This window comes from Anabrus simplex, chromosome 2 (genome assembly GCF_040414725.1).
Source record: "Anabrus simplex isolate iqAnaSimp1 chromosome 2, ASM4041472v1, whole genome shotgun sequence".
Taxonomy (NCBI): domain Eukaryota; kingdom Metazoa; phylum Arthropoda; class Insecta; order Orthoptera; family Tettigoniidae; genus Anabrus; species Anabrus simplex.
Window position 1 is genome coordinate 670,146,247 of NC_090266.1, and position 25,564 is coordinate 670,171,810.

General features: G+C 37.9%; 1 protein-coding gene across 1 annotated transcript in view; it reads left to right on the forward strand.

The window, feature by feature from the left end:
• The window catches only part of Wnk (Wnk kinase), an 834,378-nt gene that overhangs the window by 337,203 nt on the left and 471,611 nt on the right, over positions 1 to 25,564 (forward strand). The window contains exon 4 of the mRNA XM_068226022.1: positions 11,967 to 12,334. Within this exon, the coding sequence (XP_068082123.1) occupies positions 12,317 to 12,334 (18 nt within the window). The 5' untranslated portion in view covers positions 11,967 to 12,316. The remainder of the gene's footprint in view (positions 1 to 11,966; positions 12,335 to 25,564) is intronic.

Here is a 25,564-nt window from a genome sequence, read left to right on the forward strand (position 1 = left end):
TGGAATACCTATAGGCCTACAATACAGCACGTATAATAGGGGGCTGCCTTGTGGTACTCCAGCTAGTATGGGGAATTCATAAGATAGGGTGTTGTGGATGCTTATTTGAGTGGTGTTGGTTGAGGAAGTTAGCTAGGAAATGGGTGATAGTGATAGGAAGTAGTAAATGTTGCAGATTATTATTATTATTATACTATGGTACTCCATGCTTTTAGCATCCCACGGTCTAAAAAGGAACTTAAAAACAAATTAAGCACTATTCGCAGTATAGCTAAATTTAATGGCTACAACAGCTCCTTTATAGAGAAAATCATTAATGAACATAAACACAAATCTTCAACTATATTACCAAAAGAAAAAACTCACGACAATTTTTTGTGTTTTTTTACGTTTAATAGTAGACAAATCTACCAAATCACAAACATATTTAAAAAGCATGATGTCAAAATAGCCTTCAAAACTTGTAACAGAAGCACAGATATTTTACGCAATACTAATTCTATTAATCATAGCAATAAGTTCACCAAATCAGGTGTTTATAGACTCAATTGTAATAATTGTAACGCATCTTATGTCGGTCAAACAGGTAGGAGCTTTCATACAAGATACTTAGAGCATATTAACTCCCTGAAATGTAACACTAACATCAAGCAAGACATGAACATTCTCAAAGTTATACAAAAAGGCCCCCTGCTCAATATTATGGAAAAATCGTTTCATCCATCTGGAACAGTTTTTCAATCCTCACTTCAATCTAAATGAAATTTCAGAGAAATCAAACATTTTATTTGACCTTTTAATTCCTACATTTAGTAATCATGTCTCAGATAAAAATAATTCTTTTATAATCTTTATAAATTCCCCTCTAAGCAGCAGTATTTCTTTCTGCATCCTTCAGCTCCACCTTAGACACCCCTTCTCTCCTTCTCGCAACCCTCCCTTCCTCTCCCTATCTACTCCTTTGTTTGCATTGCCTGCTTCCTACAATAAGTCAATGCTTGTCCTCTATTCACTTTTTTTTTCTATATGGCCTGCATGCTTCCTCCAGCAAGTTAGTGCTTGTTCTATATCAAACATTAAATATACTGTACATTTCACTATAGAGGTTATTCTCATAAATAATTTTCCTGTATGTTTATTCATTTGTATTTCTGGCTATCATTTCCAGATTTACTTCTTTGCCTGAGGTCCTGACATCATATTATGATAAGATGATCATAACCATAATTATTGTTATATATTTTTTAATGTTATAAGTTTTCCTGCAATATTGTTTCTGTCTGGTATACATATGACCGGGTGAGTTGGCCGTGCGGTTAGGGGCACGCAGCTGTGAGCTCGCATCCAGGAGATAGTGGGTTTGAACCCCACCGTCGGCAGCCCTGAAGATGGTTTTCCGTGGTTTCCCATTTTCACACCAGGCAAATGCTGGGGCTGTACCTTAATTAAATTAAGACCATGGCCGTTTCTTTCCCATTGCTAGGCCTTCCCTGTTTCATCGTCGCTGTAAGACCTATCTGTGTCAGTGCGACGTAAAGCAAATAGCAAAAAGTATACGTATGTTTTGGCTATCACATAACCTATTTAATTTTTATTTGGCTGAAGATGGCAACTGGGTGGCTGAAACTAGTCCCAAGACTGATGTAATGTTATTTACTTGATATATTGTATTTTATTTCTTATCTATTATGAGTTCACTTTATTTACCCAAAAACTATTCATTTCCTTTTTCCCCTCCCGTTCTAAGATATTTGTAGTACTGTCCAGACAGGTTTTCTTGTTCCTTGACCTAGCCTTTCTAGGTTATTAACAAAATATTCCCGTGTCTTGATCTTCGATTTAATAACTGTTTGTTTCGCTCTGTTTCTTTCATCTACGTACAATTTCCTATCTGCATCAGTCCTTCTATGGAGCCATTTCTGATGCACCTTCTTTTGATGTTTACAAGCTGCTCTCGCTCTATCATTCCACCAAAGTACTCCCTTTTTCCCCATTGTTACACATGGTTGTTCCTAGACATTTCCTTGCTGTTTGTACTACAGCATCCCTGTATTTCACCCATTCTCTTTCTATATCCTGAGGGATGATGGCCTTCGATGTTAGGCCCCTTTAAACAACAAGCAGCAACAAGCATCTATATCCTGAAACTGCTTACTGTCAATTGTTCTGAACTACTTCTAATTTCCTCATCCTGGAGATTTTCTACCCTTATTCGTCTGCAGATATATTTTGCTTTTTCTATCCTAGGCCTAGAGATATTTAGTTCACTGCAGATCAGATAGTGGTCTGTATCATCGAAAAATCCTGAGAAAACCCGTACATTCCTAACAGATTTCCTGAATTCAAAGTCTGTTGAGATACAGTATGTTATAGATGTGGTGCTGCTATCCTCCCATGTGTAGCATTGATTAGCCTTGTGCTTGAAGAATGTATTCGTAACTGCAAATCCCATACTAGCACAGAAGTCCAGTATAGTATACTCTTCCCATTCCTATGAGCTTCCACATCTTCCCCACATTTACCAGTTACCCTTTCGTATCCCTCAGTTCTATTTCCTACTCTCGCATTGAAATTGCCCATTAGCTCTAGCCTATCCCTGCTGTTGACTCTGACTACGATGTCACTCAACACATGATAAAATTTGTCAACTTCATTTTCGTCTGTACTCTCATCCTAATTCTTCCAACTGTCAAATCTACCCACATCATTTCCTAATTTACGTGCCTAACAGAAACTATGTTGCACGCAATAGTGTTCCTGATGAGCCGTCCTACCAGACAATCTGCACTTCCTTTTCTTACAAATGATAAGACTTTATATTCTCCTATCTCCTCCTCGTTATCTTCCCTTACCCAAATATCATTAACTCCTAACAGATTCAGATGCATCCTCTTTGCTGACTCAGCCGTTTCTACTTGCTTTCTTCCATAAGCCCCATTAATATTGATAGCTTCCCATCGAATTTCATTTTGTTTGCCAAGGACTCCCTCATAGGTGATAAATTTCATATTATTCCCCATTGAAGAGCAATATAATGTAAAACAAAAGCTAAAAGTTTCCACGTATTCAATACTATTCATTGTAACCTTAAAAAAGTTACATATTTGATGAAACTAGTTTTGGTCTTACTAGAGACCATCATCGGACAAAATCAATAAAAGTTTAAGGCAAGGCATGAATTATAGATATAAAGCAAGTGTGTGTTGCTGAAATTCATTGCAAGAGAAGTAAAGTTTTGGATGTTAAACACTCATCACAATCGCATGTCTTGTATAAGTTCTCAGTTTTCTTCCAGTTTGAAGAATGCACTTCACAGAAGACCACGTAAAACACTTAAAATACTAGCACTTGAAGAATCTTCTATAATTCAGTTCAGCTGAAACAAGTGTGAACAGAATGATGTTGATGGAAAAGTGTTGAGATGTTCATTTGTTTCCAATATGGATCCGTGAAAAAGTTGAAAGAGTTGCATGTCAAATGGGAGTGGGTCTCCCTTACTTCCACCGGACTGAGTGTGCTTGGTGAAAATTCTGTGAATGAGGATGCTGCCCTTACTTACACATATTCCCAGTAATCCCATAGTCCCAGTGAGTATCTTTCCTCTGGAAATGCCCACTCCCATTCCATAGCAACTGGTGTCCTGACTCTCAGGGCCACTTACTAGTCCATTCACCCGTTGTCTATGGTTCGTGAACTAGCAGTGGTGGCGAGTGACTTTCGTCACTGGGGTTTCAACAGAAGGAAAACTCACTCCCCCCCTCAGTATCTCCTCTCCCCCTTATCACCTGTGCCATGACTAAGTTCAAAGAATGGGCATAACGGTGAACATAATGTGCATACCTAAAATCTTCCCTGATGAGAACTTGCACCCCGAATGGTGACCACTCATTACATTTGCTCCATCGTAAGCTTCTGAAATCAACTTATCTGGATTATCCACAACTTCGCTCAAAGAAAATTTTTAAACACTCTGCTATTGTCTTAGCATAATGGCTAGAGGGTGGGAGGAAACCTCTGAATTTTTCAACTGGCTTACCGTTGGGAAGAACGATAACAAATTGTGCTGTAGTTGGTATATCGGTGGTCTCATCTGTGATTACCGAAATGAAGTGCGCCATGGTGATTTCTATTTTTTCTTTTCTCACTACAGATTTCATACATGCACAAAAGCAAATCATTCTGAATGTCTTTCGAGGTGCCTTTGAAAACAGTAGCTTTGGACAGATGGTCTCTTAATGCAACGAGGCCTCAAAATATGCCAGGATTCGATGATTCACTTGCTTTGATATGCCCGCGCAATGCCATCTCAAACGAGCCACAGAACTTTACACAGCACTTTACACAGCACATACCGATTTTTCCGTACTTGATCGTTGTCTCTTTCCACAGACTGCCTGTAAGCACAGTCAAATTACTGACGGTTATCGTGTCTTCCCAGGAGATCGAATTGTAACTGGGCAAGCATATGAGATTTAGAACTTTGGTGATTTTTTTTTTTTTTTGGGACAAATTTACCACTCCGACTTTGGTCCAAGTCCCTTCGCTTTCATCACTCATGAATCATAAAAAAGGAAAACAAATCGACATGTTAGTAATTTCGCACCCACAGATCCACTCGATTCTTTTATATATATCCATTCTGAGTTTACGCATGATTTCATTACTTTTACTTTTAGGATGCCTCGTTATATCAAGATCAGGCATTGGGCATCCGGCATCCTTAATCTTAAGTTTACGCTCGAGAGAGAGAGAGAGAGAGAGAGAGAGAGAGAGAGAGAGAAAAGTTTGTCTTCTTAAGTATCATATCACTGTTCAAACTCATTATGTAGCTCCTTACCTTTCCCGGGAACAAAGATTATGGACGCAACTACAGTGCACAAAAATACACACACGTACAAAATATTGTAACTTCTTTATATCCTAAAAATTAAGCTTCTGAACGGCACAACAGTGTAGAAAAACACTCACGCTTGCACAGCATACAATAATGTTACGAATTATAACTATCGCAAACTTTTGTAAACACTAGCATCACACTTGAAAAACACGAGTAAACTTTAGGGATGTATGTTCGCACTGTTCACAATGTTGGTAAACCTTATTTTAAGAACTCCTATGGTTAGGCAATTAGCGTTTTCATTGGTGTTACATTCCCGCTACTCTTTGCCTCAGTGATTTTTAAGTTAATTTTATCTCCAAAAAGTAATTATTTCCAAAGAAGCCAAATGAATAGATGTTTAGTAAGTATTGATGTATTTGGAAAAAGACATCAATTGAAATTTGGCAGTTTAATGTGACTGCTGGTAGTAATGATGCCCTTCAACACTAGCGCTAATTATGTGCACTATTTTCTGCTACGTAGTTGAATTCCTGTAAGGGCAACAGATGGCAGGCACATACTTACCCCAACACGACTTGAGAGTGGCATATTGCGCATGCGTAAAGCACAGAGATCTGTTTCTGCGATATCCTGGTCTTGCCTACGTGCCGGCCGATGTCCTCCCACCTCCCCACTCCCTTCGCCCAGGTACGGACGGAGAGATCGCCTTCCAAGGGGGTTCATTCCAGACGAGTATCCAGCCACGGAACGTGCGCAGTTCACATGAATTGAAAGCCAGTAGAAGTATATTATGGATAGATGGACTAAGCAAGAGCTTCGAGATTGACAAGGGAGTTATGAATATTAAGTAGTTGAGTACAATTTGATATAAACTGGATGTTCATTGCTCCATTGCGCTATACCAGAAACCGCCATTGTGAACTAGTACATGACTACAGTAACCCACACCATGAACCACCATTGCAGATAACCACAGGAAAAATTGTTGGTCGGTCTGGGGATTATGAGATCATTAGTAGGCTACTGCAAGCAATCAAAGGCATTCAGTATACTGTATGTTGAACATTAGGCTGCAGTGAGACCAGATGGTAAAATTAACTCTTGGTTTAGAGTAGCTGAATTCACAGTTTACTTGAATCATTTAATGAAAGATATTGTTATGATTAAGGTAATGACTCTATTATTGAACTAATTTAATGAGAATGTCCTAATCAGCAAGCCTATCTGCACAAATGAGAGAGAAAAAAATCCTACTAATGAGATATGAGATATACAGAGCAATTTGAACTGAGAGAGATGAGAGTTTACAGCAAATTATTCACAGGGATAAAAAAAAAAAAAAATTAAAATTCTCCTTTGCATCAAAATTATTTGATTACCAATCCAGTAATTACATCAATCTTCAAGCAAGGGAACACTAAGGAATACAAATGCTATTGAGGTATTTCTTTGATCAGTAAACTAGGTCAGGTCGTTAAGAGACATTTTAGGAAAGAGAGTATAATTAGTAATCAAGGAAAATCTAGATGAAAAGCAGTGCAGTTATAGACTCAGAGAGCTGTAAAGATCAGATCCTTGGCATGTATCATGTCATTGAAAATGATACGCATTTATGCTTTTGTTTCATATGTATAGAGCAGGCTTATTTACCACCCACCTGTTAAAGGGCAAGGACAGTTCCTTTTCATTTCCTTTCACTAATATGTTAGTTATTATTGCACTGCAGTTCTGTACCATTACACATATTCAGAAACATGTGTTACCACCTCTGGCACAGATCACAGCTTCAAGCCTTTGAGGCATACTCCTGATCTGTGCTGCAATAACCTCTTGAGGAATGAGCTCCCTTCTTCTTGAAGGTTTTCTCGTACCTCCTGCGTAGTCTCTGCAATATGACTTCACAATTTTTTTCCCAAATGTCCCATAGATGCTCAAGTGGGTTGAGATCCAGACTGTGTGTAGACCACTGCATCACTTGGACCCCTATTTTCTCGAGGTACTGAAGGACACATCTTGCCACATGAGTGCATGCCTTGTCATACAGTAACAAGAAATCTTCACCAGTAAATCGTGCAAAAGGAAGAACATGTTCTTCAAGGATTTCTCCAGCGTAGCAATGGACCATAAATGACCCACCTTCCCTTCTCTATTCAGGCAGCCAAGGAGATGTCTGCCCAAACCATTACTGAAATGCTATTGAATGCTATCTACGAATAAAAGCTGCATGGACAATACCTTTCTCCAAGTCTCCTCCACACCTTTTCTTATCCATCCAGGGATCTGAGGCTGATTCATTCTTGAAGAGAACTGTTCCCCACTGTTTATCATCCCAGTCCCGATGATTTCTTACGAAACGAAAGTGACTCTGTCGATGTTCACGTGTCAGATCTGGGTCAGTAGCAGGTCTTCTGGAGTAGAGTTCGAGAATCATGTAAACTCATCATCACTGTCCACTCACTGACATTCACACCTCGTACCTGTCAAGCCAATTTCTGGCTTGATGCGCAGTATTGTATCGATCAGGCGGAGGTTGACCACCTCCTACCAGGTCCTGACCAGCAAGAGTACGAATCCAGTTCCCGATACCTTTGCATAGTATGTGAAATTGTTGGTGGAGCACAGTGTAACAACTCAGCCTCATAATGCAAGCTGCGTCCATCCTTTGCCATCTTGGAGCTGGAAAGAAAATGCACTGAGCATAGTGTGAAATTGAATATTTCCAAGACTAGGGAATAGTGAACTGGAACAGGTGAATTGTTTCAAGTACATAAGATTAAGATGTGTAGTGTATTCTTCCATGATATTGGTATACTAAGTGAAATCCAGTCAGTGTATGGCAAGTTTAATGCAGTAACTTTGCAACTGCAATGAACATGGGTTTATAAGAAGGAAAGTCTTGCAGGTAAAACTATCGTTACACCATTCTGTTTTCAGACTGACTTTTGTACAGGTGTGAAAGCTTCCACGAATCAGGTTATCCTAATCATAAGCTGGGTAACAGATTTGAAAGTAGTGTGGACAACTGTGGATACCAACTGGTGGGAACAGTCACAGTAGGGCACTTGCTATAAAAAGGCAACTCCCTTGAGTTATAATACTGACCAGGAAAACTAGTAGAAAGAGCCAGCTGTACTTCAAGCTGGCTCGGCCAACTAGTAAATGAAACTCAGGAAAGTAAGGAATTTCAAGTTACCCAATTGCAACAGTCAATTTTTAGGGAGGAAGGGGACCTGAGATTGCTCTTGGTAAACTGTTAGAGTGTAGTAAATAAACAATTAAAATTCGGTACATTGATGGAATCTTATGAGACTGATGTGGTGATAGGAGTGGAATCGTGGTTGAGAGAAGGGGTGGGTAATAGAGAAGTATTTCCAGAAGGGTACACAGTCTATCGTAGAGACCGAGGAGATAAAAAGGGAGGGGGGGGGGTGTTTATTCTGGTGAAGGAAACGTATTGTTCACACGAATGGTTTACTGATGAAAGGGATGAAATATTAGGGATAAAATTAATTTGTGATAATATGAAGGAGGTGGGAATTATAGGAACATACAGGCCAGGAAGAGGAAAGAGACATGGAAATATTTGAGAAAATAATAGATTATACTCATAAAAACAATAATAATGATGTGGTAATAATTGGGGGAGATCTAAACTTGCCTGAGGTTGAATGGAATGGAGCTGCAAGTGAAGCCCATGAACAGAAACTGGCAAATAAGTTAATTTGGGAGGGAGGATTTACACAAGTAGTAAAAGAACCGACTCGTCTCAATAACTTACTAGATGTATTCTTGGTTAAACCATGGGAAATTGTTGATAAAACTAAGGTAATTGAAGGAATAGGTGACCATAAAGCTGTAATAATGGATGTAGGACTGGTACCAAAAAGGCTTAATAAGAGGGTCACACAAGACAAGAAATTGTACAGAAAAACTGAAATTGATGAATTTGGGACTTACCTTAAATCACAATTCAGTTGTTGGATAAATGAAGGGAGTAATGTGGATACACTTTGGGCTAAATTCAAAGGAATCGTTTGGGAAGGAGAGAAGAGATTTGTACCTGTTAAGAAGGGTAAAATGACCTCAGACCCTGTTTATTATACAAGGGAAATAAGAAAATGTAGAATAGTAAACAGGAAAATAAAGGAAGGTAGGGAGAGTAGAGAAAGTAGAAAACAGGTAATGAGGGAATTGAATAGAGCAAAAAGGAAGCAAAAGAGAATTATATGAATGGCATTCTTCAAGAGCGTAATGACCACAAAGGGAAATGGAAAAAGCTGTATTCATATATCAGGAATCAAAAAGGAAATGGAATCCAAATTCCTACAATGGTGGGAGAAGGGGGTGAACACCATTTAACAGATACTGAGAAAGCAAACCTCTTTAGTAGGGAATTAAGAGATTCAGTAGATGATTGTCAGGAGTTGGACACTGAAACAGAAGTTACAGAAGAACAGACACAGAGGGAAACAAGAAGCTTCTTGTTCACAAATGAAGATATTTTCAGAGAAATCCAACTGCTTCAGCAAGGAAAAGCAGCAGGAAGTGATCAAATTACTGGGGAGGTGATAAAGACAATGGGGTGGTACATAGTGCCTTATTTAAGATTTCTCTTTGACTATGTCATAAATAATAGTGTAATACCAAAGGAATGGAAGGAATCTTAATAATACCAATTTATAAAGGAAAGGGTGATAAAAGGAAACCAGAGAACTACAGACCAATCAGCCTGACCAGTATAGTTTGTAAAATACTGGAGAGTTTAATATCAAAGTACATCAGAGGGATATGTGATGATAAAAATTGGTTCATGAGGAGCCAGTATGGATTTAGAAAGAAATTTTCTTGTGAGGCACAACTGGTGATTTTTCAGCAGGACATATCAGATCAGTTGGATTCAGGAGGCCAGTTAGATTGCATAGCCATAGATCTTTCCAAAGCCTTTGATAGAGTGGAACATGGAATATTATTAAAGAAATTGAAGGGAATAGGATTGGACGTAAGGGTTACACGTTGGGTAAAAACATTTCTAAATTCAAGGGTTCAGAAAGTCAAAGTAGGAATTAACGTATTGCAGGAAGAGAAAGTTTGGAAGGGAATTGCACAGGGTAGTATAATCGGTCTGTTACTTTTCTTAATATACGTAAATGATTTAGGGAACAATATAACATCAAAAATAAGATTGTATGCAGATGACATAATTGTTTACAGGGAAATAAATACCATTGAGGATTGTTCAGAATTACAAAGGGACCTTGAGAGTATCCAACAATGGGTTGAAGAGAATAACATGAAGGTTAATGGAGGCAAATCAACTGTTACAACATTTACAAACAGGAGTTTTAAAACTGAATTTGAATATACTTTGGATGGGGTAGTTATCCCAAAAGATGGCAAGTGCAAATACTTAGGTGTAAGATTTGAAAGTAATTTGCACTGGAAGGGTCATGTGGATGACATTGTTGGGAAAGCATACAGATCGTTACATGTCATAATGAGGCTATTTAAAGGATGCAACAAAGAATTAAAAGAGAAAAGTTACTTAAGTATGGTTCGTCCATTATTGGAATATGCAAACAGTGTTTGGGATCCTCGCCAAGAATACCTAATAAAAGAAATAGTGTGCAGAGGAAAGCAGCAAGATTTGTAACAGGGGATTTCAGGAGAAAGAGTAGTGTATCAGAAATGTTAAAGAAACTAGGGTGGAAAACTTTAAGTAAGAGAAGGGAGGAAACTAGACTTATAGGTTTATATAGAGCCTATACAGGAGAAGCAGCATGGGGAGATATCCGTGAGAGGCTTCAGTTGGAAAATAATTATATCGGCAGGACTGACCACAAATATAAAATTAGAAGGAATTTTAGCAGAAGCGATTGGGGTAAATTTACATTCATTGGGAAGGGTGTGAAGGAGTGGAACAGTTTACCAGGGGTAGTGTTTGATCCTTTTCCAAAATCTGTACAGATATTCAAAAAGAGAATAAACAGCAACAGAGAAAATAAATGAAATGTTAGAGGGCATTCGACCAGTGCAGGTTAATGTAAATTAAGAATGTGTGTGAATAAATTAATTCCATCCCCTGGTCTAAGGAATTTGGACAGCCAAAGTAGGGGACTGCCTGTAGGGGTAAAGTACAGTGGGGACTTCAAGGGCCCTGGGACCGCTTCGGTAGCTGTGAAGGCCCTTCAGGAACTTGGAAAAGTGGTGGTAAAAGGGGCTCTGGTTAAGACGCAGCAGGTCGTTATGCTACTTAGGTTCCAGAATGGGTAAAGAAAAGAAAAAGTAAATAAATGCAATGTAAATTTTAATCTTATACCAGTTGTACAGTATCATTTGAAGTAATTCCACATACTGTATATCAGATGACTATATTTGTAAGTAGTACAGGAGATATTATAAGTAGAGTTTTGTAAACAATGTAAATTTATTAGGGATGAGCTGTGTGTTTAATAGAAAAAATTGTTAGCGTAAATTATATAATATTGTATTATAGGAAAATTTTATTCTCTTGTTAATTTAATATTTAGTGCTTGACAATAATGTATTTTAGTGTACCATTTGCCACCGAGGTAAACACCTCATTTGCAAATAAAGAGATTTTGATTTGATTTTGAAGAGCAAATTCAGGAATAAACTCGAAGAATGAAGTCGTGCATATAACTCTATTTCACTAAGGGGATATAATGAGTCACCTCGGAGAAGCAGAGAGGCCTAGGAGACGAAAGATTTTAATGATTTGAAGGTATGAGGTGGTGTAGTTAGTTGTAAATAAAAGGTTTTGGAGGGGCTTAGTTCATCCAGTCACTTATCATGTGACTTACAATGTTTGGATCTGTATACATTTAATCTAGCTCATTACAGTACTTGTCACTCCCCAGCTGTTATTCTTTCTTCACTCCAGAGATCTTCCATAAAATTTCCTTTTAACAGTGAGGAACCTATTTTTATCTTGGTAACACTGAATTATTTTAAAGTTATTTAGTTTCAGTGTTAAGCTGATAATGTACCGTACTGTCAATAATCTGTGTTGTTCATGTGTTTGTTTGTTCTGTTTTCATAATAAATAAATCAAGGAATAAATAAAATAAATAATACTGCTGATACAAATGATACTCATATGTTACAGGTTCGACATAAACAGAAAACCTTGAAGGTGCAAGTTATCTCATCAAGATATATGGACACAGTTCTGTAAAGAAACATGTCCACCCAACAGAGCTCAGTATTCGACAACTGGGATTACGTTACTGTGTTATTGATGGATTCCCTGGTGAAAATAACATTTCTTTAATGACCTAAATGTATTTTGCTAGGACATCAATTTAACAGATACATTAGTGAGATTGGTGTTGGCATAAAATTTCTACCTGATGATGCTTTCCAATCAGTGGAGTGACCTTGGCTCTATGGCTCTATTATATGTGACTTTCTAGCATTGGGCTTATCTCCACATTGACCACATCACTGTTTTGTGCCATGAGCAAGAGTCATCAAGTAAGTTACCATTTTTTTTGTTTTCTGTTTTGAAGTTTTCAATTATAGGTTCTTCATTTTAATTGCCCTTACTTTCTTACATATCCCACATTATCATCCATTTAGTTCATTATACAAGTTTTTTCCTTGTCTTTGTGATCTATGGGCTATATTCTTACCGTTATCATACCAACATTAAAAAAAATATATGTCAACATTTTTTGAGATTTAAGAGTAGATACACATTCTTTGTCATTGAAAGTCTAGACTTTCTTTCTAATCAAAACTTACTCTTTCATTTAGATTATTTATTCCCATGAACTAAATATTTTTACAGTTACTGCAGATTGTCATTCAGCAAGTTGTGTATTAAGTTGGAAATGGTATGAAACAAATGAATAGTATTTTTATATGCAGTACATATTTGTTATTCATTTCCAATCAGCTAACAGGAGATATTGTTTGAATTTGAATGATTTCCTTAAGAAATAAAGAAAATATTTTGAATTCCAAAGTAATTATGCTCACTTTTCTGCTGTTATTCATGCATTTTAATTTGCTTTTGTTAGTGCACTTCATTATCCAGACCCATTTCTGGTGTGATATAGAGTTTATACTGCACTGTATCTTCTAGTAGAGACTAGAACAATTTTGAGGCTATCGTAGATCTGTCTATGGAAGATGTGAAGAGTGATACAGTGGAAGTTTTGCTTTTAGGGTGCATTGATGTGTTCATTTCAGTAGATTTGGCAGATTGTTATGTAATCCGTGCTCGAATGTTAGATTTCTTCTCTCACATAATCGCTTACACCCTCTGCAGTCAGGTTTTAGACTCAATAATGGTACTTGTACATCCCTTTTTAATGTCATGGAAGACATCAGAAGTCTTATGATAAGAAGAGAACTCTAATATCTCCAATCAGTTTTAGTCAAGCATGTGACAGTGTAGATCAAATAGGATCTCTTTGTCCAGTCTATCAAACACACAAAATTTCAATAAAAATTATAACACTATAAACATACCTGAAAAAAATACACAGTATTACACAAAGAATGACATATTTCATTCTACAAGAACATCCTCAGATTCTATCAAATCACTTAAATCATGCATAAATATGTACAGTATTGTTTACATTCCATAAACTTGTCAATGATAGACACAATATAAAGTCTGTTTTCAATCTAGTTTTTGGTCATATCTCTCAAAATAAGTAAAAATTACACAATGTTTAGGTTAAAAATCCTCTGGCTACTCTCATGGTTACGTATGAAACACTCTGAGAGAGTTTTTGTCCTTAATTAAACACAAATACATGTTGCATTTTTCACATCGCACTCTTGACCTTGAAGTATAACCTTTCATGTGGCAAGCCCTAGCTGTTGACAGGGAATCAACAGGTGGCCAGTGCTCATAGCCATCTCTTCATTCGTCCTCACCAGGTAAAGGTTCTCGTCTGTTTTGTGGAGACGAATTTGGGTTTTCTTCATCGTCCAAAATTTGTCTGGGAAGATCAGGGCTGCAGAGGAGAGCTTCAGCTAGGTCCATCCTGAATTTGAGCAAGTCAATGATTCTGGAGTTTGGAATGCAATTTTTCCTGCTATTTTCACGGTACTCCAATCAGCGGTTGACAATAACAAAATCCAGGAAGTGCAGTATGACTTTGAGTGCCCACTTTTTAGTTTTTATCCATGTTCTATGACATTCTAACAACTGATTGAAGAGATCTACCCCTCCCATATACTTATTATATTTTGTTACAAGGGCAGGGCAGTTAACATCAACATAAGCATGGTCACTCTTCTTCCACCTTGTAACCACACCAATTGGAGAACTTCCAGTCACTGAAGATAGAAATGTTGTACATTTATTGTCCTTCCATTTTATTTCAACAAGCTTCCCATCAGAAGAGCAAAATTCTTCGAAATCCCCTCTATTGAGATTCCCATCAGGGCAGAAAGTGAAGCGCTTCGATCTATTTGTCATTATAGTTAATGTAGCATAAAATTTTTCTTCGTAGAGCTTTTCCATCACTGACATTGTTGTAAAATACCTGTCAAAATATATTATACTGAAGGGAGGAATGGGATCCTTCAGTATGAGAACCACAGATAGACAAAGTCGTAATGTATTTGTCTCTGGGAGATTCCTTTCTTTCCCTTGGTAAATTTCAAAGTCTATCATGAGCCCTGCAGACGCAGTTACAAACATTTTTAATCCGACTGGCCTAAGCTTGTTCGGAGCATACTATTTTAATGCACATTTACCTGTGAAGGGCACCATTTGTTCATCTACTGAAAAATTATCAGCAGTACGTTCAATACGATAACGTGCGTTATGAACTGTATCAATCACAGGCTGAACTTTCCACAATCTACTTCGACCATCAAGAGGACTGCTTGTACAACATGAAGACAGTTTCTCAAAAGAAAAAAAGCGATCACAAGACGCAGGGAAATTCCTGATTGCCAGTACATCTGGATACGTAGGTATGGAATGCAAGCCATTACTAAATTCATGCTGTACAGTTTCTTGATTTCAGTAGCATCAGTTTTGAGTTCCTTGCCTTTTGTTTTCAGACAATACATAGCTGTATATTTGGCAGTATCTTCAAAAAAGGAATCTGGATAGTACTTGCTAAAATATCCCAATGGACTAAAAATGATAGGTTTCTCTCATTCAACAGATAGTTCAGAATTTCATCAGCATCTCTGGTTGGATCCAACGAACCTGTAAAATCATAATAACGTTATTTGCTTTACGGCCCACTAACTACTTTTACGGTTTTCGGAGACGCCGAGGTGCCGGAATTTAGTCCCGCAGAAGTTCTTTTACATGCCAGGAAATCTACCGATACGAGACTGACGTATTTGAGCAACTTCAAATACCACTGGGCTGAGCCAGGATCGAACCTGCCAAGTTGGGGTCAGAAGGTCAGCGCCTCAACCGCCTGAGCCACTCAGCCTGGCCCTGTAAAAATTATTATATTTATTATTATTATTATTCAAGATAGACCTCCAGCTACAAACACATCCATGTTAATACACTTTATTAATGAGAAATGGTCCATTCTCTACAGTTGCAACACATACTGCACGTATTTGGTTTTACCGCCAAATACCTAACCTACATAATTGTACAGGTAAACATTCAAAACAGAATTCTGTTGATATTACTAATTACTTTGCAAAACAAATTCCATACATCAAAACAAACATCTGTTTATACATGAAATATCACAACACCCTCTCTTAAATAATCATAATGTGAAAATATAAGCAGTACTTACGGAATGCCGCCTTGCCAGATTCAGCCATGATGACTACACAACAAATTAATACAGTGCTGCCTCACAGTGGAGAGAGCGGGAAATGAACAAAAATTCCAAGGAATAGCTTGATACCTACACAGTTGTGTAGGTTACATCTGTCCATGCGTATAAGCGACTCTACATGAGGAATTTCATTGAAGTTCATCCTTGTCCCAGTAATGATTTTCAATTTTCTGACCTCGCTGAATACATTTCTTCCTCAGCTTGGGAGTTATGGATCTTACATTACTTGACAGCACAGATCTTACATTACTTTCATACTGTACTTGTTCCTTTCTCTGCAACGTTAACTGTATATATTTTTGTCACCTTTGCTGTGACATTACCTCGGTCACATTCAGTTCACAGCGAGCAACGGGCAGCCAGATGAGCTCGGCGTTGGGTGGAAGTTTTTCCCCCAGTATTTCTAGTTTCCTTTCTGGTGATTTGAAATTCAGTGTTGCTTGATCATTTACCGGTAACTCTGATTTCGTGAGTTGGTCGTACCATTCAGTATGGGATAGAGGTGAAATGTTCACTAAAGTGATGAGCGATACCGTCATTTTCTGATATGCGTTGTTTTTTAAACGTGACGTGATTACAATCACTGGACCGCCCGTGCTACTCGTTATTTGTAGTTTGTGATCACGAGAGGGTCTTGTTATTGTCGTGTTTTAGGCGCATAAACTAAATATGTTTTGCATCGTTTTTTGGACGTGTTGAAAACCAACAAATATGTCAAAAATAGTAGGACCAAATTTGGCAACGGTCGTGTTCTGCACCGTAACCAATTACTTGGCGCATGTGCTAGAAAATGAAATTCAACGGAGTTGTTCGCCACAAGTGAAAAATACGATGGATAACTGTATTGTCAGCCCCCTGAAGGTAAGGTTAGGCTTAACACTGTACCTTTTCCTACATACAAAATCATTAGGTAATCACTTCAGCAAGTATGTAGGCTATAGAAGCATCATATTACCCGAAAGTAAAAAGTTTCTTGTTAAAAGAAACTGAATTAATCTAAAACAGAGCAAATAAGATACACAAATCACCACTAAATATGCCAATGAAACTATTATTTATACATGTTTGTTTGTATTCAAGGGGAATCCCGTGAATCAATATGCAATTTGAATGCGCACTTAAAAAATACCACACTACGAATCAACGTGACAATTTCTTAGAACTGATATTACTAGCGATGACGAGGTTTAAGTTACCGGTACTTGTAGTCAAACGGGGCGATTTCGGACACAGAGGTGTTTTCGGACAATATGGTAAATTTGCCGTATTTTGTCGCATAGCAACGAGCCGCCGGAACTTTGCATTGCCGCGCGCTGTTTAATTTGGCCTTGAGGTTGTTTCCCACGTTCTGTGCTTTTTATTAGGAATCGACTTCATACTTTGGAAAATTTCCCGTGTGCACTCGCATTGTTGAAAGTTCATTCATTTTCATTAAGTGGTTACTTTCGATTGTCGCGGCCGGAAGGAATGCATTATAACTGTGGTTCTTAGTGAGATCAACTGACTGAAGGGTTTATAAACGATTGCTGTGGAATTTTGGTGTGATTTAGTGAAAAATAGTGTTTTACGCACATTTTGCTGAAAATTGAAAGCAGTTTGGGTGATTTCGGACAATGCCTAGAATTTATGAGAGTCAGAAAGAAGCTGCTTCGAGGTGTAATTACGAACCAAAATTATTAGAACAAGCCGTACGTGATATTAAAAGTGGCAAGTTGTCTTATAGGAAAGCATTTGATTTCTATGGTATGCCTTGATCCACCCTACAAAATAAAGTGCGGAAAGTACACCCAGAAAATGGGAAGACAACCAATGCTAAATGAGGAAGAAGGAAATGCTCAAGGAAGCTCGTCACCTTCCGGCCATGCATCAACACAACCTGCTACTTCCCGCCGCCGCCGCAAATAAAATGTTACCAAATGCAGTAGAGATAATACGCGACACTTACGGATTTCGCGTTGCTAAAATGGGAGACAATTAGACGGTGGCGCTCCAAGTGACTTGACCTGAACAAATCGCGCTAAATTCAAATATTAATGGAAATGTATATACGGAAATGAATAAATAAATTACGTCTAGAAAGAAAGTGTTATTGAGATATTAACTTCGAAGTTGCTTAAGCATTTCCGGATAAATGAATGAAGAATTATTTAGAAGGTTATTATTCAAAGACTGAAATTAGACATATAAACAAGAAGTGAAATGGACTGGTGTGAAATGGCTTGATCTTTCATTTATGCATTACTTTTTTAGCTTTAGCATTCCTGCCTGAACTCTTACGGTTGGATTTGTCTTTTTTCTCATTTAAAAACATTGTATCATCACATTAAGACACTTGTCAATAAAAATATCGGCACATTCCTTACACATATGATGCAATGAATTAACATTTAATAATAATAATAATAATAATGTTTTTTGTTTTACGTCCCACTAACTACTCTTTTACGGTTTTCGGAGACGCCGAGGTGCCGGAATTTAGCCCCGCAGGAGTTCTTTTACGTGCCAATAAATCTACCGACACGAGGCTGACGTATTTGAGCACCTTCAAATACCACCGGACTGAGCCAGGATCGAACCTGCCAAGTTGGGGTCAGAAGGCCAGCGCCTTAACTGTCTGAGCCACTCAGCCCAATTAACTTTTAATAGCTGGACAATTTTCCTCCTAACATGAAGCTTACTAACAGAAAGATAATCTATAAAATCCCGGCTTTAATCTGAGAAGAGGGATAAAGAAAGAAAAGTCTGAAAATGTTGTCGATAGTGATGCTTTAAGGAATATTTATGTACAATTAGAGCAAAAATGTAACATACCCTTGGCTGTATTATCGAGGATTTCTAAAGTCGCTGGCCTGGAAATGATCTGAACAGATCTTATAATTCTTATAAAGCGTAACGTCCCTTCTTTCTTGTACACCTTATCCAAATCGCTTCTGTGACATTTCAAAACCCACAGATCACACCTACAACAACACATCGGTATTGAAGGTTAACTGCTGCACTATAGAATAAAATATGCGTATTCAGTTTTATGCCAGTTGGGTCGAGCAGGTCAGAAGATTATGAAGTACTATAAAAATCTCTGTCACTGGAAGAATATATATGAAAACACAATATTACTTACATGTTCTTGTCACGAGGGAACCTGAAGAACGATCCGCGCATTTTTCTCTACTTCGTAATTACTGCAGCCAAACACAGCACGTACCTTTCCCCTCATGTTGAGAGGAGATATCAAGGAATGACACACACTACTATTTATTTATGTCAACTCACTGAAAACGCATAAATAACACCAAAAACTTCACACAAAAATACACGTGCTCTTATGAGAGAATCAGTACTGTTCAGGTCTATCCGCTAGAGTGTGCTCCAGTAGCTGTCCCTTGATATCTCGCTCAGTGTCACGTATTATCTCTACTGTATTGATGTTTCTTCCTGGAAAGTCGATTTTTGGCTGTGACTTCCGCTGAGATGAAAGCAGTGCAGAAACAAGTGATGGCGCTAGCAGCAGCAGTGAAAATGAATGCGATGAAGCACACAATGAATGTAATGACGTTCTGGTGTTGCAAGAAGAGGCTTTCCTTGTTGCACATATAAATGCAAGTTGAGGAACAAAGAGCATACAGGCAGTATTTTGGCCTGGCCTGAAATATTCGTTCAAGGGATGTGGATGTCAAATACCTGCGCCCATATAAAACAGCACAAAAGTGTTTGTGTTCCCTAACATCCCTTCTGAGGATTCAATAGCTAAAGAACAAATTTTGAAAATACTTCCATTACAAGTTGAGAAGAGAGGAATGTTCATTTTCAAAGAAAACGTATTTTAGATTTATAGGCCGTGGCAGCTAAAAGGGCACTAGGAAAGTTTTGCAGTGTGAGTGAACGCTTTAGACTTTTTCAAAATAATTTCCACCACACTGAATACACTCCTCCATACGTCGAAACCAGTCACTGAATCAACTCTGCCACTTTTCTTTGGTCACATTTTCACACTCTTGATCTCATGCTGCCAGAAGCTCCTCATCAGATGCAAAACGCCGCTCTTTCAGCTTCATCTTCACTTCTGGGAAGAGTGCAAAGTCACATGGGGCAAGATCAAGACTGTATGGAGGGTGATCAAGCACAGTCAACCCTGATCTGGAAAGAAAATCTATTGTTACATTAGCACGATGTCATGATGCAAGAGCCAAGTGTTGAGCCGTGACCTTGGACGGAGCTGCTTGAGAGCCTTGATGACCTGAGGCAGACAAGTCTCACTGTACCACTTCGCAGTAACTGTCCTTTGTGTTTCTAGCACAACCTGAGTCAGGATGCCCCGTTTAGTGAAGAATACTGCAATCGTCCTTTTCTTCACTGACCTTGACTTTTGCACAGTCACAGGAGTACCCTCATCTTCAAACAGCCACACCTTGTTCTGGAATTTTGTTGGGACATCGTAATAATAAAGCCAAGTTTCATTACCTATAACAGTGCTATTGACGTTATGCAAAGTCCCATTTTCAAACTGTTGTAGCATCTTTCAACACCATTGCACTCGATGTGCCCATTGTTCTCCTGAAATTGAATGGGGCACCCAAAGGGAACAAACCGTTCTAACATGGAGCTGGTCATGTAGAATTGAATGAATAGCTGGTACAGGGATGTGGAGGGTATCTTCTACTTGCCAATATGTCAACCGCCTCTCTTGCTGCAACATTTTCCTCACAAATTCAATATTTTCCTCAGTCACTGATTCAGACGGTTGCCCAGAACGAGGATCTTCCTCAACCCCAAAATTTCCCCTCTGGAACTCTTTTTGTACCAGCAGAAAATTGTTGTCCGATGTGGACAGTCTTTCCCCAGCACAGGAGTCATTTCCTCCAGGCACTGGTCAACAGTTAATCCACGAGCAAAATTGCAGCGGATAATTGCGCGATATTCTCCTTTAGACCACACTGACATCTTAACTTGCTTTCAATCCCACTGCTTAGTAACAGCTGGTGTGAAAGTCATGCCTTGCTGTCTTCTACACTGGTTTTCACCCTCTTTTCATCCCTCGCCATAACAGGGGTGTCCAGCCAACTGTTTTTGCATATTGCAGAACTTTCATAGTGCTCTTTGTACATGTTCATTGTATTGACCTTTTTTTGCTCTGAGATTTGTATAGTTTGTAAGAAAATTTAAGATTTTTCAGTAGGATCTTTGTGCAGTTTATAACTATTAATATTTCAATTTATACTGGAAAACCTTACATTTACTTTGTCAGAAAAAAGATCGATCAGTAACACATTACATTTATCATTACAATGATTTCAACCAGCTAGCCATATTTTGGACACCCTCAGAACACTTTCAATATCACAAAACTAAAGCAAAAAGAATGAAGAAATGAAATGAAGGAATATTTATGTCCGAAATCACCTAATAAGCTGTGAAATTTCGGACAGCGGTTTAAAAAGCATGTGCGTCCAAAATCACCCCGAAGTACGGGGTATATTTTTCGTTTGTAGGGTATTGAATTAATTGGATATATTCCTCATTATTAGGATGATAAACAATACATTTTAAGATTCCTTTCGTGAGTTAAGACGAAAATAACCTCAAAACCATCCGAAATCACCCCGTTTGAATTCTAGTCTTCTTCCTAGTTATATTGTACTGTGCTGGAAAATGTATAGAAAAGGTTGATCCACTTGTTTGTCCTATTCTAAGTTCAAAAGGTGGATTCACTGTTGGTTTAAGTTGGCAGTTGTGTTCACAGACATTTCAGGTTGGATAGCTTGTTGCACGATCCCTGTCCGATTCACTTTCTTTACTCCCCGCTTTTGGGACTGAAATAGATACTAAAGACATTTTAGCTCAATAAGATAGAAGTTTTTAACTTATTTTAAATTAACTTCCTTGTAACACCCGTACACTTCCCACTGCAAACCCCCCCCCCCCCCCCTCTCCAGCCAATACGTCCTTTACTAACAATAGTTTTAAAGTCAACAAGGATTTTATTATGTGCTTACTTTAATGCTTTTTTATCTAAACTTTTGTGTGTACAGCTGATGATGATCGTAAAGCGATTGAAACATGTACTGTTATTTTTAATGATATTATAAAATTCCAAAGGCAAAATAAAAATTTATTGATTAGGTGGAAATATTTTCTTACGAAACCATCAGTACCATCATGCGGAGAAGTCATGGGTCATAAGCTCTGAAATAGAACATCACCCAACCACAACAACAGCAATACCATAACACCGGTACACAAATATAGACAAGGAAGGAGTTACCACCAAAAATCTGAAATCAGTCAAAGCCATAAAACCAAAACTTCAACTTCTGCTTCAAACTTTTAAGAACAGGATTTTGTTTACAGCTCAGCCACATATTGTCTTTGTCCACACTGTTGGATCATTCAATGACATGTGTTTTTTATTATAAGCATACATGAAGACATCCTTCAGTCAAATAGAACATTCTCAAGAATCTATACCACTGTTTATGAGCACAAATCTACCGACGTAAATATATGCTCACAAGACTAACAAGAAAGCCTGAAGAAAGAATACGCAAGACATGAACTTTTAAAATCCATCAGATGTTTTATACATATGTTTTTTGTGTTTTTAATGTGTTTAATGTGTAAGTACAATTAGTTTTTAAGCTTAATTAAGTTTTCACATTCATATTTATACCTCAAAAATAATTTTACTTTCACAGATTTACAAATGAAATGACAACATACATCCAACTCATACACCCATTAGACATCTGGATGTGCTTATGGATAAATAACATCTTTTTAGATAAGTCATACAAACCAATGCCTAATAAATGTAATATCTTGTTTTGTCAACTGATGATGACCAAATAGGGTCGAAACCTGTACTGATTTAAGTCTATATTTACAATAAACAGTATTGATGAGGTGGAATTTGTTTCTTACCCATATACATGTAATCAGTCAATACGGACATGAAACTCATAAATAACGATGCTCTCGACTGTGACTTCTCTGACAATGGCAGATGGACTTGAAAATCACTTGACCATTGGTAATTGGTATATTGTAAAATACTACATGGCTCACTATGTGCTACATTATTCCAAGTACGAAATGACAATGCCATCTTAGCTCTAAACGAGATGTTTCATGTTGAGGGCAGGCATGTTTATTTCTGAAAAATGGAGCGAATTCTACCATGAAACGTAAAAAAAAAAAAAAAAATAGCCATTTATTTGTTGGGTATGGAAATCCCGAAAGATTATCATGTCTGTATTTTATTTATTTACGCGCGCGTGTGTGCGTGTGTGTGTGTGTGTGTGTGTGTGTGTGTGTGTGTGACCCCTATGGATGGGGGATGCAGACGAAGAATACACCCACAGTATCCCCTGCCTATTGTAAGAGGTGACTAAAAGGGGCAACCAAGGGATGATTCAGTTAGAACCATGAAACTACTTGTGATTAGTACCATCACAAACTATTCACTTCATAGTCGTATCGATAATATAATCTAATGGTTTCATAAGAAAATATTTTCCACCTAATCAATACCTTTTTATTTTACCTTTGGCAATTTATAATATCATTAAAACTAACAGTACATGTTTCTATTGCTTTGCGATCATCATCAGCTGTATACACAAAAGCTTAGATTAAAAAGCATTAAAGTAAACACATAATAAAATCCTTGTTGACTTTAAAACTATTGTTAGTAAAGGACGTATGGGTTGGAGGGGGGGGGGGTTGCGGCGGGAAGTGTTTGGGTGTTACAAGGAAGTTAATTTAAAACAAGTTAAAAACTTCTATCTTATTGAGCTAAAATGTCTTCAGTATCTATTTCATTCTTCTGTAAATAATGTGTGTTAAAATTTTACAAGCAAGAGATACTAAACTAATGGTGTGGTAGTTTTCACACTTGACAACAGCTGATTTCTTGGAGATAGGCATAACAACATTCTGTCTGAAATTGGGTGGCACTTCTCTGTATCATAGATCTTACACACTAAATGAAATAACCTCCCCATTCAGATTTCTCTTCAGGCAGTCAGTAATCTTGAGGGTATGTCATCAGTTCCAGGTGCCTTGTTCCCATTAAGGTCTCTCAAGGCTCTCTCGAATTCTGACCTCAAAATTGGGTCTCCCATTTCATTGGCATCAGTAGTTTCTTCTTGTTTCAGAACCTTATCATTTACTTATTTTCCTTGATACAATTGTTTAATATGTTCCTGCCATGCTTCTGCCTTGTCTTCTTTCCTTAGGAGTGGTGTTCCATCTGAGATCTAGTTTTCCTTTCTCCAAAGGTTTCCTTGATTTTCCTGTGTCTTTCCTACAACCATACAACCTTCAACATCCTTGCACTTCTCTTTCAGCCATTCTTCATTAACTGACCTGCACTTTCTATCTACTTCATTCTTTAATCGCATGTATCCTTTTCTGGCTGCCTCATTTATTGCATTCTTGTATTTTTGCAGTCAATCAGTCAGGTCTAATATCTCCAGAGTTATCCATTGATTCTTACTTGATCTTGCCTTTCTTCCTAACTTTTCTTCAGCAGACCTACTGATCTCATTCTTCACGACTGTCCACTCTTCATCTTTTGTGTTTCCTACAGTCTTTTCACTTATTCCTTGGGTAACGTCCCTTGAAACAATCCCTCACACTCTTTTCTTTCAACTTATCTAGGTCCCATCTTCTTGCATTCTTTCCTTTCTTCAACTTCGTCAGATGACATTTCATGACCACCACGTTGTGGGCAGTGTTCACGTCTGCTCCTGGGAATTTGTTGCAATCCAAGTTCTGATCCCTGAATCTCTGCCGAATCATAATGAAATCTATTTGATACCTTCCTGTGTCTCCAGGTCTTCTCCACATGTACAGCCGTCAATTGTGATCAGTGCAGAATTCAACCAGCAGACTACTTCTTCATTCCTTCGTCCCAGTTCAAATTCTCCTATGGCATTACCTTCTCTTGCTTGGACCACCACTGCATTCCAGTCTTTCATCACAATCAGATTCTTGTCTCCTTTTACATATTGTATTAAATCTTCTATCTCTTCATATATTCTTTTGATTTCATCATCTTGTGAACTAGTATGCATATAGAGCTGCACTATTGTGGTGGACATTGGCTTGGTGTCTATCTTGGCAGCAATAATTCATTCGTTCACTATGCTGTTCATAGTAGCTTAACCACTGCCCTATTTTCTTATCCATTATTAAATCAACGCCTGCATTTCCCATGTTTGATTTTGTGTTGATAATTTTGTACTTGCCTGACTAAACATCTAGCTCTTCCTGCTAATGTACTTCACTTATACCATCATCATCATCATTTCTTCGGCGGTTGTGTATGAGCCTCCTCCAGTTTGTCCTATCCATCCAGAGATGCTGTTCATATATGCGATGCCAGTTCACATCTCTAATTTCAAGGTCCTTTATCTGTTTTTCCTAAACATCACAAGGTCTTCCTCTTGGTCTCTTCCCAGGAACATTGTGGTCAAAGTATGTTCAAGGAGTGCTGTGAGGGTCCATTCTTTTCATGTGACCATACCATTGCATTCTCTTCACTTCTAAGTCTCCCGCAAGCTTCTTTCCAATCCAAGCTGTTGCCGGATATCCACATTCCTTATTTAATCCATGTTTGTCTTTTGTAGACAAGAACAGGGGAACTACATTTCTGTTGCCTGAAGACGACTCTGTTGGTGGTCCAGTAAGTGTTGCTGCTTCTAGGCCATACGTCAATATAGGTACTAGATATATTTTGTACAAGCTGATCTTGGAAACTAATGGAAATGTTTCATCCCAAAGTATTTGACGTACAGCGTGATAGAATTTGGAAGCTTTCTGTATTCTGTTGCTAATCTCTTGATGTATGGTATTGTCTGATGACAGAACACTACCTAAATACTGGAAGTTGTTTACAATATCCATCTCCTCATCT